We start from the raw sequence: 12216 nt of genomic DNA on the forward strand, positions 1-12216 counted from the left end.
TGAAAGATCCCGGTCGGATCAAGTATTTCAAGCCTTTATTTATGTCTGGCTTCAGAGTGAGACTTGACTGTGTTTTAGCAGCCGCCCAAAGCAAGTGCATTTATCTCCCATTTGCAGGGGGTCCTGTGGTCCCCTAGCATGAAGCATTTAAAAGGATAAAGTCATCTATCAGTGTATTTGGTGGGCAGCCCTGCTGATGCCTCCATAGGAAGCGGCAGATATCAGATCATGGTCTTGGAACTTAACCTTGTGCAAGGAATTGTTCATAATGAGGCGTCCCCCTGGGCTGAGGCACAGGTGAGAACAGCGGTGGTCGACTATATCTGTGTCTTGTTTTACACCACCAAGATACTGAATGTCATGGACTATCATCGCACTAAAGATTAATCTTCATACATACATATGCTTGGCTGTGGAGGGATTATCTATACTACTGCAATACGTTTCACATGAAATATCTGTCCTAAGAAAATGCTCAGCAGTAACAGTATTTCAATCGATATTTGATGAAGAAAAAATAGAATTAAAAGGTTGTCCTTTTTCTAAATCCCTATGGATACAAAAACATGTGCATAGTGGTGTGAGCTGTTTGGGCCAGGCTCTTAAATTGACAGGGTCTAATAGCGCTTTAACGGGCCATGGTGCTGTGTGTTGGTGAGCCTTGCACTAGTAAAAGCCAAATCCTGTGATGAACCGAATTCCCCAAAGACGAAGAGAGAAAGTGAGGAGAGAAGAGAGAGGCTTGCCACGATAGCAGGCTCCAAGCTGGCAGCAGGCGCCAGAGGAGGCAGTCGTGAGGGCGATTTGCTGTGCTAGATATCATCATCATGGCCACCATTTGGTCACATCCAATGCCAAAGGCTGTTATTGGCAAGCGCCAGTCAATGCAGGAACTTGCTGCGAGTGCAAGGTATGTGTTCATTTTATTAAACAGGAGGAGGGATATGGGTGTGGGGGAACAATTTCATTATTTATGTCTGCTGAGAAACGACTCTTGGCAGAACATGGTCCTTTCCTATTTTCCAGAGTGCAAGCATAGACTAGAGCTTCTGGCCAATAGAATGACTGTGTTCTGGTTTAACGGTGCAGGACTAAGCTTTAGCCACACCTAGCGTGCCAACACCGGACATCTCAGAAGGACCAGGAGAGGAGATTAACCAGCAGGAAGTGGGTCTGCTGAAGCTGACAATACTGCAGGTACATTAAACAACAATAACCCATGTCTGTAATCAATTTTATAAACAAATAAATAATGTGATACACACATATACATGTACATAAAAGATTTGTATCCATAATAAATTGGAGCATTGCCTTATCTTATATATCTAAATGACTTGTCTAAACCTAACCCTAACTAAATAACTACCAGTAACGAAGCCAGTCATATTAACCACAGGTCTCCATAGACCCCAGCAGCAGCCATGGTATTAGGGTACTGTAACAGATCCATGCTTTTGTGTAATGCTTATTCCCCCTTGATGCCAAGCCCAAAGACCTCTCCCCTGTCTCCGATGACGGAACCCAACTAGCACTAATTAATACAGGGGTAGAAAGTGTTTGTCCTTTGCTTGGAAGTCATACGGAATATCAGGTTAATGCCAGCTGGAGGCTCCAAAACAAGTGCTATTAGACTGCTCAGGGGATCAGATTGTTATTTGAACAGAGTGGGGACCAAAATAGCGTTTTGAGTTACCTGGCCCAATAGAAGTCTCCCCTTTCAGAGCCTTGGCAGGGCCTTGGACCACTCTATCTCCTTATTTTACTCACGCCAACACAGGCAGTCCTACTTATTTTACATTATAAAATCTTCAGAGCAGGGGAGGCTGGTGGAGGTAGAAATAGGAGGACGGGCTCCTTATAATGCATGGAATGGAATGAAGACCGATATCAAACACGTCTCATCCACACACAAGCAGACACAAACATTGGCAGATGGTTTTCTGAGCAGGAACAACAGGGCCTACCTTCAGAAGCTCTCGGGGGAAGTCTTGTCCATCATCTAGCCCGTCCAGGTTACTTATGAATTCCTGGCATGTCATCTTCTTCCCGATATTCTGCAAGATGTTGAAAACATTTATTCCTCTGATAATAATGTTGGAGCCATTGGCCAAGACTCTGGTTAACCTCATCAATATTACACTGTCTAACCACATTGACAGGGTGTGTGTGTGTGTGTGTGTGTGTGTGTGTGTGTGTGTGTGTGTGTGTGTGTGTGTGTGTGTGTGTGTTTGTGTGTGTGCAGCATGCATGTCGGGGACAAGATCATGACTTAATTTATATGCAGCGCAGGCAGAGCAGCATCTTGTTAGTGTCTTGCCATCAGAATTCCCTGAGGTCCTACACCCAATGCTACATGAATAGATTCTTCATTTACGGCTTCATACAGGCATACATTTGTCCAACTTCAGCCATTATTCAAAAAGTGATTTTCTTGTTTCAGATTAAGCACCGAGCCACAGAATTGTAATGCAGGCTGACATTGGGGTAAGAGGAGGGGGAAGGCTCAACAGCGGAGGAAACGGTGGCATCTTATAGGATTAGAAGATAGAATCACTTGGCTCTCAGATAAAGGGACCATTATGGAAAAGCTATTAGCTTTTCGCCCTGAGGCAGTTAAGTAAGTTTCTGCAGGTACACTTAGGGGGGAAGTGGAGGTGTCAGCTGTACACAGGGGCTATGAAATATCACCACTAACAATCAGGACTCTATCAATTATCATAATTAGATCCATCTCAAACTAATCGACAATGCTCAGCAACAAACACATTTAACATTACACCTGACATCTCTATTTTTACTTCATGCCATTTTGGTATATTTATAACTTCTGTTTTTCACTAGTTTAAATTACAGACCTTCACACACACAATGTTTAATTAAAATTCCATGTTCATGCATACAAATGGCCTGAGGCCTGATCCATAACTTAAACACTGCATCAGAAAGACTGAAAACTTGAACCATAAGGTCGAAACGAATGTGCTAATTAACTAATGGGCCACACTGAAACCAACCAATTCTGTACAGCAGGAAAGTCAAATAGATCCTGAGGTGCAAATATGCACCCTTTCCGTAGAACATACACATGCACTTACACTTTCATTTCAGTGAGGCGACATCTAAATTGGAGTGAGTCCCACCTTTTCTTGCACCTGTCATACCCCAGATTTTTATTATCCCCTTCAGTTAAATAAAATATAGTTCTACTACATGATTGAATACTTTGTGTGCAGCAAGTGTTTCCTTCAGTGCATATTGATTGGGTCCCAGCCTAACACAGTCTCATGGGATAGCAGTCCTATTCAATACAGACAAGCAGACACTCACTCTCAACCAAACCACGCTCCAACTGTAAATTAATGTCAAGTGCTGCTTTGAGGCTATAATTATTGGTGACATTTTCCCCCGGCTCTGAAAAAACACCTAAAATACTGTGAGCCGGGCATCATAAAAATACAGGACTTACGTCTGCGTTTACACCGCCAGGTGTAAGTGACACAATTCAGAATTTTTGCTCACATGTGGCACAGATCGAATATGTAACATGTAGGTGTAACCAGTAAAAAAGCACATTGAATCTGATATTCTAAGATCCGATTCAGGCCTCAATCTCATGCCGGCCTCAATCAGATACGAATCGGATGTGTGTTTTGACTGTGTCTAACCAGGTAGGTCGCATATAACTCTCAATTCCTATTTGCACATCATTGCAAATTCGACGGTCTTCGCATTTTGTCCATTGCAAGTGCCGGCTGTCTGTTTACTTTCGTTTTCGATGTACGCAGGGTTTTGCCTGCGTGCCTTTCAGCACGTACAGAATGGCAGTAGGGAACGTCGATTAGCCGTTCATAATGTAGGGGACATAAGATGGGACAAGAGTCTCCAGTGAATACTAGAATAATGAGCAGCTGGTGTTTGTTCCAATGTCTCTACAGCTCCTGCCAAGGCCTGTCCAGTTTGTAGATGGACCGCACTGACAAATGTTCAGACTGGCACCAGATCTCCAAAAAGAGTGTGAGAGTATGTGTGTGTGTGTGTGTGTGTGTGTGTGTGTGTGTGTGTGTGTGTGTGTGCGTGTGTGTGTCTGTCAGTGTGTGTGTGTCATTTGTAGGTGGACAGCACTGAGAAATGTTCAGACTGACATGAGTTCTCGGCGGGCGACAGTTAGCACAGCGAGCTGGGGTTGGATCTATGGAGATGGAGACACTGACATGACTTCACTGAATAAAAGGCTGGATGGCATGCACATGTATTACGTTTAACGATCGTTCTCCTTTCATTATGTTGAATTCTTCTAATCTACAGTCATGATATTCCATTCAAAGGTTTTCAAGGTCATCCCTGTTTCAGCTGTAAAAGCAGAGGGAGGCAAGGACAAGAACAGGCTGGCTTTGCCTTGGGCTCCATAACTTCTACATAGCTGCAACTGCAACACGTGGCTTTGTCACATAATATAAATATACTTTGAGTGGCCTTCAAATCAATTCACAGCAGGTTTTCAGGCACTCAAGAACGCATTTTCTTCCAGTGACAAAAGAGGGGGGTAAACGTCAATTAGACGCGTGCAGGGCCTCACAATAGGATGGATAAAAGAAAGCTGCATGGCTGCACAGTGCACAGTGATGTGAGTCGTTCGGGCCCGGGCTGTTCAAATGTACGACAAAACAGGGTCTAATAGCGCTTTAATGGGCCATGGTGTTGTGGAATGAGGTGCTGCAGAATGAGCCCCGCACGCAAGTAAAACCCAAAGCACCGTCTGGGAGGGAGGAACGACTAATTAAACTACATTTTTATCTCTCACCAGTTGCACTGCTTCTGACGGCCAGACTAACTGTCTCTCGAATGAGCAGTGAGGCAGAAGAGGGTTGCTTCAGGACAGGTTCTTATAAGCTCCCAGTCCTGGGGACCCACATGACTGTCTTTCTTTATTTACTTAGACCTGTGGTCCCTGGGGCTGGAGGGGAGACACACTGCTGTAGGGCACGCAGCCCTTTATCTGACTGCTGTTTCAGTGTTGATCAGAGAACAACGACAGCGTCCTCAGACTCCGGCCACCGCCCGCTGAGCAGAGGCACTGGCAGATGGTCCAGGAGAGAGGAAAAAACACACCTTCAACAAGGGGAAAGATAGCCTAAAGACTTGTGTTGCCAGTGTTCATGTTGAAGGTGTATTTATTGAGGCTGAGCGAGGCTTGTCCTCCAGCTGTCCCAGCCCACTGAGAGTGACTGACGGTGGGGTTGTTTTGAGTTGGCCAGGCTGCTGCGTCGATATCATTCCATCATTGACTGTGCCCTTGTCAGCCATTTTACAGGACAGGAGGTGCCAGACAATCCACCTCTCGGGAAGTGAGAGCCTTCATTTCATAAATTGCTCAAAAGCTTTAAAAAGAACAAAACACTAAATCAAGTAAAAGCTTGGAATCTGGCGTCTGATACTGGCAGAGGGCACCATTAAAGATGCATGGGGTTCTCAAATTATTAAATCTCTGGAGTACAGCTTAAACGGTTCGAATAATTGTTGTTTTTATTTTAATCAAAAACAATTATCTTCTCCTTGAACAGCAACTACAATGACAGAGTGGAGAGGGGAGACGTGAGGGACTGGACCGTGGAATATGAGCACACTAGTAATCACTATGGAACAGTATAAGAAAGCTAATGCCTTTACTCGATCCTTTCAAACATCTAATGACTAACAGCCCCTGAACACACAATAGTACACACACAATGTCTTGGCAGTGAACATGAACATTTCCAACTGTGACAGAACAGCAGGTACCCTTCGGTGAAGTGTGTTCTTCTCACTATCCTGACTCTCAGAGCAGAGACACAACTGCATGGCAACAATGATATGGCCCCCCTGGTGGTTACCCAGGGTGGGTGTGTGTGTGTGTGTGTGTGTGTGTAGTCTAGTGGTACTGGTTTGACATGGCAGGAACAGAAGGTCAGAGTTAACAGTGGACGGTCCAAGATCAGAGGCGTGTGTGTGTGGGGTGTGGCAGCAGATATGTTACACTCCCCTCGTGATGATGTGTTTAGATCAGCGTACAGTCTAGTGTTACTGGTTTAACATGGCAACGACAGAAGGTCAGAGGTAACAGCAGAAGGTCAAAGGTCAGTGGCTCAGTAGAGGAGAACTTACGTGGCCATGCAGGTCCGTGTTCAACAGCATCAGAGCACATGTAAGGCAATGGACTCCATCTGCAGAAAGTAAGTAAAGCTCAATCAGATCATAATATAGCCCTTAAATCCATGAGACCAAATGAGTTATGTGGATGCATAACTAATCACACATCTAATGAACCTATTATGTTTGGTTTACGTTATTGATGAACAGGGTGGGACATCATACTTCTATTATACACTTATTACACATTCATAAAGCTGCCGTTCAGGATCTGGATACAGAAACCCATATTCCAATTTCCTCCTGCAAATGGAGGGATTTGAAATGTCATATCTTGTCTACGTGCGCAGGGTTTCTAAAGACCCTGTAGATGGAAATGGACCCTTATGATGACGATGATCATCATGACATCACCACTCCTCTCCGCATCGGGCCACCACTTCCATGGCAACAGGCCTGGCAACATGGCAACCGCTTTAGCTTTTACCTTTTTTTTAACCATAGCTTTTACACACACAGGCTTGTTGTTACGAAGGCGGTTGCTATGGAGGAGATATTACACTACATTATACAACAGTTTGTTCCGACCAAGTCATTTGATTGGCCAAGAGGCATTCCATGAGTGCTGATATACAGTATAACAGCACTGGGACTCGGAGTATCACTCCGAAATGACCGTTAATACAAAGTAGCTAGCCTGCAGATGTTTGTATTCAGGTTACTAGGCAACAGTCCAGTTGTGGAACAATTTTTTGTTGACGGAGCCAAAATAAATGATTAAATAAACAAACAAATCATAATCTGTTGTCACTTATTACTGTTAACTAATAAATTGCGCTGTAGAACTGTTGTAGAAAAGCAATATCACACTCGAGGTCGTGCTGAGATTGTCTTCGGTACTCGGCCTGCGGCTTCGTATCTACGACCGAATCACAGCCGTGCTGATATTCAGTATAACAGCTGCATTCTAGAACTGTCGGGGGACATGTCGTTGATTCCAATGACATTGACATTGTCATAAACAATATAGTTGAATACAACTACTGGGCCACAGAGGTGCCCCAGAAAGGACCCCTCCAACCCTTTTTCCCCCTGGTTTGAGCATGATGCTAAATGGCTTTAGAGAAGTCAATGAGAAACCAGACTGGATGTACAGTGTAATACATAGCACATTGTAGCACATTCAATTGAACCAGAGTACACAGTGAGATAAAACAGAGTGAGTCAGGTTTTCCTCAGCATTGGGTCTATTCATTTCCCCAGTCAATCTTGGTACAAGACTCCTCAATGCAGGCTCCCGCCCACAGTGAGCAACTCATCTCTGTGTTTATAAACTGAAGTGAGGGGTGAGTCTTGGCTAATGGAACTCCTACTGAGGTTTACATTCTTTGGTAACTTTCCATCAAAACCGAAGACAGGCAGTGGCTGTTTTAAAGGCCACATTTTGTTACCACAAAAATCAAAAGAACTCCAAACTTTCTGTCATTGTCTTTTTTATATATATATATAATTTGTTCTTATATATTGTTGTTTTATTACATTGTTGTTTTTATCTTTCTGAACAGAACAACAGGTGGTGTGAGAGAAGGAGAGGAGAGGTGGAGACGTACCTTGTGAGGAGATGGTGGTGGGGTTACAATGATAGTACCGGTTGGAATAGTGGATCAGAACGCGCTCTCTCTCCTGGGTCTCGCCCATTAGTGCAAAAGCTTTCAAGAAAGATCTGAGGGGACAGAAGCAATACTCAGATGAATCGACTTGCACATTATACATCTGTATCCCTCCTCATCAAATAGTGCCTTCGGGCGCCGGAGGAGGAGACAGAAACCTCTGACAGTGACAAGATATCATTTATCTCAACAAGCCGTTGCTAACACTCTGTGAAATTGTTTCTGGAAGTTCTGCCTTTGGTGCTTTAATGCTCGGGCTGAATTCCCCAAAATGAATGTAAAGTGATGAACGGTACCTGAGTGACTGGTCCAATGTCATCCCTGTGAATTCAAAAAAGGTGAGGTACTCTTCGGCGACCATCTTGCTGAAGTCATTGCTGTGGAGGGGAAGGGGGTGGACACACACACACACACACACACACACACACACACAACAACTTTGTTTAGACAGGGAGCAAATACCACAACTGCAAGATGTCATTACCTACAAGAGAGATAAATGTTGCCTTTGGTTGAGAATTTAAAGCCACACAAACCTGCCCACCTGTACACACACAGATAAAAGAACCAGAGATGCTGACCATCCAGATGTGTGTGTGTGTGTGTGTGTGTGTGTGTACACAGCGCTGTGTTTTTTCTAAGAAAGACATAAAAGAATGGAGTCAGAGAGTGATCTGGGAGTCCGTCTCCAAGGCGACGCAGACCGCCACGTTGGGTGTTTGATTGGCGTCTTTAAAGCGCAGCGCGTCTCGGACTGCCTTTCAACAGGAGTGTTCTGAGTTGTTCTGAAGGCGTTCTGAGAGCCTCCATTAGGTCCTGCATTAATATGGCAATCAGGCAATCTTGTTCTGCCGTGTAATTTCAATGAGGATAACCGTGATGCGTGATTATCTCATTTCTCAGTCCAATTCTCTTCACTCTGGCTTGTTTTGAAAACAGCCATGCCATGAACACAGCCTGTCTTTCTAGCAGAGCCGTCACAATACAGGAGGGGAAGGGTTCCTATTCTGGGCTCGTTCAGCCACTGTTGACCGCAGGGAAGCTCCGCACACACCACATCGTTGTCAGAGGCACATCTCAATGAGCTCACACGGTGTATAAAAAGATACTTCTGTCTCTTAGGTGAATCTGTTAGCTCTGTCCCAATGCGTGTCCCGTCTGCTGAGGTCACAGGTGAGTCATGTGGCAGGAAACTCATGGTGTCGACAGACGGACCCATGGAAACGTCATCAGATGATTAGTTCTATGCAGTGCTTGTCATAACCCAGAGTGACACATACTGGGTGTTATTGTACACTCTTGTCTACTCACATGCTTTTCAACAGTGTAACTGCACAGAATGTGGACTACCAGTGGGTGAGAGTTCATATTTTGGTGCCTTTTGCAGTGTGTGTGTGTGTGTGTGTGTGTGTGTGTGTGTGTGTGTGTGTGTGTGTGTGTATAGGAGGGGTCAGGACCAGTGATGCCGGTAACGCGATACTAAGTATCGCGATACTCTAATCTGATTACTTTTCCCAGTAACGAGTATTCTATCGCGATACTATTTCCAAATCAGTAATCTGATTAAAGTTACTTATTCGAGTGACTGTGCGTTACTATTGCGTTACTACCTCATAACTTAGGCTAAATGCAGTATTTCTTTGTAATGTTCGATAGTAAACAAACATTTATTGCTTTTCTCGCGTCTTGGGGAGTGACGTCAGTGATCACGTTTTCAACACGAGGTGCAGCAGAATCGCTCACGTGTATCACCACGCTGATTGCACAGTGTAAACAGAAGCGTATAATGGAGCGAGAACAGAGATATGCGTTAAATAGCTGGAAATATAGGGATTATTTTGAGTTTGTGTCAGCAAAGGATGACAAGAACATAAATGTTCGTTGTACACTCTGTGCTGGAAAGAAAATATTGTCCTGTGGTAAAACCACAACATCAAATTTAAAGAAACATTTGGAATCTCTGCACAGCACAGTCAAGCTCGCGGAGAAAGTCCCAGAGACCGCGGCCTCGACTTCTGCGGGAGGTCCCACACCGCTCAAGCAACAAAAGCTGGACTTCAGTAGGCCTACAAAATCACAACCTGTAAGTGTGGGAGAGTTGAATAAATTGGTCGGGCGGTATGTTGTAGAGGAAATGCTGCCCATAAACACAGTTGACTCGCCCTCTTTCCGTGCCATCATTAACAAGATCCCCACTACTACCAATGCCGAGCTACCTCACAGAACATCTTTTTCTTCGTACTTGGAGAAGGAGTATGCAGAGATGGAAAAACATCTGAAGGCTGCGCTGAACGAGGTCGACTATGTGTCAACTACAGCGGACATTTGGACAGCTAACAATAGGAGCTATATGGGAGTAACGCTCCACTGGATTAGTAGATCCACATTAGACCGCAACAAGGCTGCATTGGCGTGTAGGAGAATCCGCGGTAGACACACGTATGATGTTATTGGTGCAGAAATCGAAAACATTCACTCTTCATATGGACTAATCAACAAAGTAGTAGCAACAGTGACAGATAATGGATCTAACTTTGTCAAGGCATTTCAAGTCTATCAGCCTGCTGTCACAGAGTCCGATGATGAGACGGTGGAGGAGGCCACGGATGATGTCACTTTTTTAGATGTGTCAGAAATCCTATCAGCTGAGGATGATAGTGATGGCCAGCTGATTCTTCCCCCGCACCAAAGGTGTGCTTCACATACCCTCAACCTTATTTCTACAAGTGATGTGGAGAAGTACATCACTTCCAAACCAGAGAGCAAGGCTGTGTATAGGAGCAGCACAGCAAAATGCACAGCTCTCTGGACGAAAGCAAGCCGATCTACCGTTGCGTCAGAAACGGTGGAGGAGGTTAACAAAAGAAAGCTCCTGGTACCGACATCCACAAGGTGGAATTCCTTTTACGAAGCCATAAAGAGAATCGCAGAAATCCCCATGAATGAGCTGACTACTCTGTGCAACAAGCTGGGAGTGAAGTGCTTCAAAGACCAGGAGTACCAGTACCTGCATGAGTACTGTACCGTCATGAAGCCTCTAACTATAGCACTGGATATCCTACAAGGTGACTGTCCGTATGGGACTTTACTGCCCACACTTGAAGTCCTGATGCAGAAGACCCTTGCTGTGAAAGACACCCTATCCAAGATGACTGCAGGCCTTCCAGATGCCATAGTGCAGGTATGCTATGTTGTTCCATCTTAAAGATAAATAAATACATTTTCATTGCACTATTCATGAACATGGAGCAGAGTCACACCATACTGCAGTATGTAGGTTGTCAGTTGCACAAACTAATTGCATACATAATTAGTAAATAAAGGTATAAATAATAGACCTTATAGGCTACAACTAGATAATAATAAACATATCAAATTATATCTTTCAGGCTATCCAGACTCGTTTTGCCAGTGTGCTGGACAACAAAGATGCCCTTCTCGCAGCTGCTAGTTGTCCAAAATTCAAACTCCGATGGCTGAGAGATGAAGGTAGGAGGGAGCAAGTAAAGGAGCTTCTCACAGCAGAATGTCGCAAAACTGCTCCTGCAGCACAGAGCCCTGCCAGTGTACCCACCACGACTGCCAACCAAGGCGAGATGGACTTTTTTGCTTTTGAGGCGGAGCCAGAGGAGACCTACTCGGCAGAAAAGGAAGTCATGGACTACTTGAGGTCAGGGCATGAGCTTCAGATTCTGAATCAGTATCCAAACATTAAGAACATTTTCTTGAAGTATAACACTCCAACCCCATCTAGCGCTCCTGTAGAGCGGCTCTTTAGTCTGGGAGGTTTGGTGCTCACGCCTAGAAGGAACAGACTTTCTGACAAGAGGTTTGAGAAGCTTCTGTTAATGAGATACAACCACTGGTTTACTCGCCCCTTTCCACTGTTTCACTCATAGTGTGTTCATGGCCTCCATAGCGTGTTCATGGCCTCCATAGCGTGTTCATGGCCTCCATAGCGTGTTCATGGCCTCCTTCCAGTCTTGACAGCTGAGTTCACTCTTCATTGATAAACTCAGACTCACCCAGTTTAGGATTAGGATTATATTAGGATCATATCTGAATGGTCAGGGTAGGTTTTAGGTTTTGTGAAACCACTCCTTGCTAGTTACTGTGTTAAATAAAGATTATATTTATTTTATTGTTTAAAAACAAGTATTTATGTTGGGTGAGGCAAAGAAAGACTCTTTATTTTGTTGTTTTAAGTTATTGTTTAAAGTTTAATTATGTAATTTAAGTTACTGTTAAAATAAAGTGAGTTTTGGCAAAACCAGTTTTCATTTTTATGTTGCGGGGGGGGGGGGGGGGGTCGGGTGCCTAGGCAGCTGCCAATAGTAACTAAAAAAGTAACTAGTAATCTAACTTAGTTACTTTTTAAATCAAGTAATCAGTAAAGTAACTAGATTACTTTTTAAAG

General features: G+C 44.2%; 1 protein-coding gene across 1 annotated transcript in view; it reads right to left on the reverse strand.

Moving 5' to 3' along the window:
- psd3l (pleckstrin and Sec7 domain containing 3, like) overlaps positions 1 to 12216 on the reverse strand; it is an 87981-nt gene that overhangs the window by 46372 nt on the left and 29393 nt on the right. Inside the window, exons 4-7 of the mRNA XM_080528344.1 lie at positions 8096 to 8176; positions 7740 to 7852; positions 6145 to 6203; positions 1968 to 2057 (exon numbers count right to left, since the gene is read on the reverse strand). Coding sequence (XP_080384470.1) covers positions 1968 to 2057; positions 6145 to 6203; positions 7740 to 7852; positions 8096 to 8176 — 343 coding nt within the window. The remainder of the gene's footprint in view (positions 1 to 1967; positions 2058 to 6144; positions 6204 to 7739; positions 7853 to 8095; positions 8177 to 12216) is intronic.

The sequence above is a fragment of the Nansenia antarctica genome, assembly GCF_963989245.1.
Source record: "Nansenia antarctica genome assembly, chromosome: 4".
Lineage (NCBI taxonomy): Eukaryota > Metazoa > Chordata > Actinopteri > Argentiniformes > Microstomatidae > Nansenia > Nansenia antarctica.